The following is a 5,343-nucleotide window of genomic DNA, read 5'->3' as shown; positions in this document are numbered from 1 at the left end:
CTTTTTTAAAATGAGTGGAAGGGGTTGAAATAAACTACCCCTATCATTCTTGTTAACGAAATTTAAAGAAAAATCTTATCAAACACATGCAAAAAAAAGAATTTGGATAGTTTAGTTTGTTTAGAAACTTTTTTATCTCTTGTATTTTTTTTATAAAACTCACCGATTTGAAATTAAAAAATAAAATGTAAAGCATTACATGTCAGGACTAAAAATATTTTTAGATTAAGAATCTAGTTATAATAATGATAATAATAATAATCTAGATAATAACGTATTGCAGTAGGGTAATGTCAAATAAAACAATATTAGAAACATCCTAAAAAGTGACAGCGGCCGACTAGATTTTTTCCTAAAAAATTACACCTGCCCACTAGATTCTTTATCTAAAATGTTTTTGTCCTGATATGTAATGCTTTACATTTTATTTTTTAATTTCAAATCGGTGAGTTTCAATCAAAAAACACTAGAGATAAAAAGTTTCTAAATAAACTAAACTATCAAAATTATTTTTTGCATGTGTTTGATAAGATTTTTTCTTTAAATTTCATTAACAAGAATGATAGGGGTAGTTTATTTCAACCCCTTCCACTCATTTTAAAAAGTTAAAAATTACAGAAAGAAGTGTTTTCATAACAGTAATGCTTCCGTAAAATTTCATTAGTCTATCTCTTTCGTTTTCAAGATAAAAAATAAAAACATTATTTTTCCGCCATCTTTGTACCGCGATATCTCCCTAATGGTTGACTTTTGACCCAACGTTTATAAAGCAAACTACCCTTTATTTTGAACAAGGAATCACCCCCTGAAGTTTTTCGCATTTGTTTTGAAACACCCTGTATATATACCGTATGATCGAGAAAAAACGGCGTCAGCGATGGCTATGAAATGAAGATCGCTGTCATTTTATATGTAAAATTATATGGGGAATGTCGTCGATGTTCATTTCCAAGCCAACTGGACGCCGTTTTTATTCGGTACAATATAGATTTTAATTAATTTTATCTGCAGAATATGGCTGCTGAAGTTTCTCGAATACAATTCGGACCACCCTGTATAGTTTGTCTATATTTACGTGAACCATTTTTGAATTACTTTGGTTTAATCAAAGCAACCGCTCCTATACACAAAAAATGGAGAGCACAGCCTATTCATTACACCGTCAGTCAACTTCGTTAGTTTTTGAGTACCAGTCTCGATAATTTTTATAAACAGATTTTCAGTGGAGGTCAGATATAAGTCGACTGACTGTCTAATGAATAAGCTGTGTAGAGTATTATTTATATGGTCTCCAAGGCACACTATGCATTTTGAGTTGGTTAAACAAAAATAATTTAAAAATAACCCCGTACATTATACATAATGTATTTATGTGATTCTATATTTGTGTTTATAAAATATAAATGAGAATTTTCTTTGCAACAGTCTTTTATTTAAACACCATAAATTGGCATAATTTAAACGTGTTCTTGGTAATGAAATCACAATAATCCAATGGTAATTCAATTGACTTCATATGTGTAAATTACGTGCTGCATTTACTTTTTAATTTATTGGAATTCTAAGATTTGATCATTACTAACACATTGTTTAATTTTAATTAACATTTAATTTTTTACTTTACTTAAATAATTACATACTTTAATAATGACATAAATTATATAGGTAGTTTTACTGATCCAGTAATAGGTAGTTTACTGATCCAGTAATAGGTAGTAGTAGGTAGTTTTACTGATCCAATAATACCAGAGATAATACCGTATGATGGAATAAAAAACGGCGTCAGTGATGGTTATGAACTGGAGATCGCGGTCATTTTATATAGGAAATGTCATCGATCGTCATTTCCCAGCCAACTGGACGCCGTGTTTTTTCGATCATACGGTATTTCGGGAAAATGACGTCAAATAAAAAAAAATGTAAAATATAATATCTACTTTATTTAGCACCCTAAGAATGCCTTATCAAATTTACAATACAGAATATGTTCATATGTAAAAGATAAGAAATTACTCATTTTCTACTTAATCAGACTATTACACTGTTATTCTACGGTTTGAAGTATGGCGAAGCCTTGTTACAGCCGCATTACTAATTTGAAATAAACATTTAAAAAATGAAATTATTTAGTGATTGCTACATACTATTGAGTCTTTTTATTTATCTGCATTTTCAGTATGAAATTTTGTAGAAGGTGACCTAATATAATCACATGAGTACAAAATAATGATATACTCTGCACCCAAATGTATATAAAAGTATTTTTCCCTTCAAATTCTAAAAGGTAAGCTGGCAAAAGCCAAGTACCTTGTGCTAATATCCAAATTAAAACCAACAGCGAAATACTTTTCACTGAAAATTTCAATTGCCATATACATAACGGCACAATTCCCATAATCCAAACAAAATATTGAGAAGTTAAAACTTTGTTATAAATAACGAAAACTATCGTTTGGCAAAGTATGGTGAAGTTTAAAGTATATTGGTTCAAACCAAAATAAACCGAAAGATATAACAGTATTATTAAGGGAGGTAAATTTTTTAATATTGCATGCCAAAAAACAACAGACCAAATATCAAATTTCATCCAAGCTGAGAGGTACTGAGCATAAAAATATAATGAAAAGTTATGTTTAAAGTCAGTTCTAACAAAATGATACAGAATGGATTCATACAGAAACCTAAATTCATAAAAGAAATAAAACGTTAGAGTTAAAACTGACCAGCTCATTAACATTCCAAGAACAAAGATTATTTGATGTGAATTTGGAATTAAATATAAAAATAATTTCTGACCAAGAAATGAAATTCTCTGAATAGATTTTCTAGTTTCCCTTTTTTGTCTAAGCGTTAAATCTACCACATTTTTGTCACAATCGAGATAATAACTAAAGTTACTGAGATACAGTAAAAATGACATAGTATAAATGATAGGATATATACGAAAATGTATTGATAAACCATGTAACAAGCCTGCACAAAAATAGCTACGTTTTGCTTGTAAAACATATAGAGTTAGTATAACTAAACCACATGCCAGTGAATCAGAATTACCACGAGTAGAGATGGTAACAACCATTGGATTATACAGCCACAACAACATTGCCCTCTGAGCCCATAAGTTCTGTTCTTTTTGTAAATTGATTTTAACATCATCTTTAGAGTAGTATTTTAACCAATGTGAAATATTAATATATACCAAACATCGGATTAAATAAGCTACTACAAGATCAAATATACAAAAAAATATTTTACCAAAAATTTCATGAATAACTACATTCGGGATTAAGAGGAAGCTAATTAAAGGTGAATAACGGAAAGTATGTCTATCATAAGGCGATTTTCCATCAATAATGTATCTCGAAGCATCAGTAAACACCTTGTAATCTATATCAGTGTATGGAACGTCTGAATATTTATCGTGCCATATTCCGTAAACAATTAAAATAGCTCGAATTAAACTGGCAAAAATAAAATGGGTAATTACATCTAAATCTATAAAGCGATCTAACAATAACATAACTAAATTCTTGTTTTTAGCGTTAAAGCAACTTTTTGCAAACAATTCTTAAAGCTTTCAAATTCCTGTACACAATTGTTTATAGTCAAATTATCCTGCTTTAAAACACAAGTGGCATACGAACTAGCTTCTTTACCGCACTTTCCAAATATTACGGGATAATGTCTAAACCGCTGTCTTGCCTTCGATACAGAATCCATATTTAATCTTTATGGCTAAGTTTCGACTTATACTTTTGTGGTATTTCACTAAGATCGATTGGCTCAGAAGAAAAGATATCGTATACAGGTTTGGAGAAAAAAATTGTTAGGCTTGTACATAGAATGGTAGCAACAACTGTTCTAGGATATTTATATAATAAACTAAGGAATAAACCCTTTTTCTTTATAGTGGTTTGTTGATTCATTTCTCTGTATTTTTGCGACTTGTATCAATACCTCCACAAACGTAACTTTTCTCTTTCCACTTTCTACAACATTCACGCATCTCTTCTATCGCATGTTGACAAGAGGGTTCTTGAAATTTGTTTTCTATAAGAAGTTGTGTTAGTCGATTATATAACTGATATTATTTTTTACCTTTCAGACACGTTTGTATTCTACAAGCAAACTGTTTACAGGGATCTTTTACGGGCATTAACTAAAATGGTATTTATTCTTTTTTTATAATGATTACTTAATTACAACAGAATTACAACATTACCTACAATGGGATCCTAAGGTTATGACGGTTATGACCACAGTTTTATGACAGATGACATTGGTTATGACCTGGTTATGACCATATAACTTTTATTTATGACTTATTCTAAAGCCCCGTTCTCAGAACTGCGTCGTGTCGACAGCGACACTGATTGACACTTCAAACGACCAATGGGAGCTGTACTAAATTTAAAATTGACAGCTGTTTGAATTTTGTACAAATCTCATTGGTGCTTTTGAAGTGTCGCTGGCGACAGTCGCAGTTCTGAGAACGGGGCTTTAAGCCCCGTTCTCAGAACTGCGTCGTGTCGACAGCGACACTGATTGACACTTCAAACGACCAATGGGAGCTGTACTAAATTTAAAATTGACAGCTGTTTGAATTTTGTACAAATCTGATTGGTTCTTTTGTCGTGTCGCTGGCGACAGTCGCAGTTCTGAGAACGGGGCTTTAGGACCCTTGCTTAGGACTTATTAAGCCCCGTTCTCAGAACTGCGACTGTCGCCAGCGACACGACAAAAGAACCAATGAGATTTGTACAAAATTCAAACAGCTGTCAATTTTAAATTTAGTACAGCTCCCATTGGTCGTTTGAAGTGTCAATCAGTGTCGCTGTCGACACGACGCAGTTCTGAGAACCGGGGTGCGACTTTGTTCAAGTTAGCAACCGATCGTTTAGAAGCGATGTCGAAACCAGATCGATACTATGTTCATTGCAAAACTAGTGTCGCTCAAATGCTGCGAAATATGGTATCACTATCACACTCTTGCACACGTGTCTAGACTGTCGCCTCGCCACAAAGCGAGAAATCAGAATATCGCTAGAAATCGATGTTGCTACTGAACATAGTGCATCAAGCTACAAATTACTTTGCTATCGCTTTGAAACATGAACAAAGTTGCACCCCCGGGCTAAGTCCCGTTCTCAGAACTGCGTCGTGTCGACAGCGACACTGATTGACACTTCAAACGACCAATGGGAGCTGTACTAAATTTAAAATTGACAGCTGTTTGAATTTTGTACAAATCTCATTGGTCCTCTTGACGTGTCGCTGGCGACAGTCGCAGTTCTGAGAACGGGGCTTTAGACTTTATTTCCAACTTATTACTTATTTGACATG

At 32.7% G+C, this 5,343-nt stretch overlaps 1 protein-coding gene across 1 annotated transcript; it reads right to left on the bottom strand.

Annotated features, from left to right (window-relative positions):
- Nucleotides 1–1,920: 1,920 nt before the first annotated feature.
- Nucleotides 1,921–4,359, bottom strand: LOC115878096 (GPI mannosyltransferase 1). Its single transcript, XM_030894459.1, has 3 exons — nucleotides 4,227–4,359; nucleotides 4,099–4,159; nucleotides 1,921–4,050 (listed from the first exon to the last, which is right to left on the bottom strand). Exon 3 carries the CDS (start codon nucleotides 3,518–3,520, stop codon nucleotides 2,144–2,146), a length of 1,377 nt encoding a protein of 458 aa, XP_030750319.1. The 5' UTR covers nucleotides 3,521–4,050; nucleotides 4,099–4,159; nucleotides 4,227–4,359; the 3' UTR covers nucleotides 1,921–2,143.
- Nucleotides 4,360–5,343: the final 984 nt, after the last annotated feature.

Source organism: Sitophilus oryzae, unplaced genomic scaffold (assembly GCF_002938485.1).
Source record: "Sitophilus oryzae breed Bouriz unplaced genomic scaffold, Soryzae_2.0 scaffold_1500_pilon_pilon, whole genome shotgun sequence".
NCBI lineage: Eukaryota > Metazoa > Arthropoda > Insecta > Coleoptera > Curculionidae > Sitophilus > Sitophilus oryzae.
The sequence above is the reverse complement of the archived record's forward strand: the minus strand, read 5'-3'. Positions and strand labels throughout refer to the sequence as shown.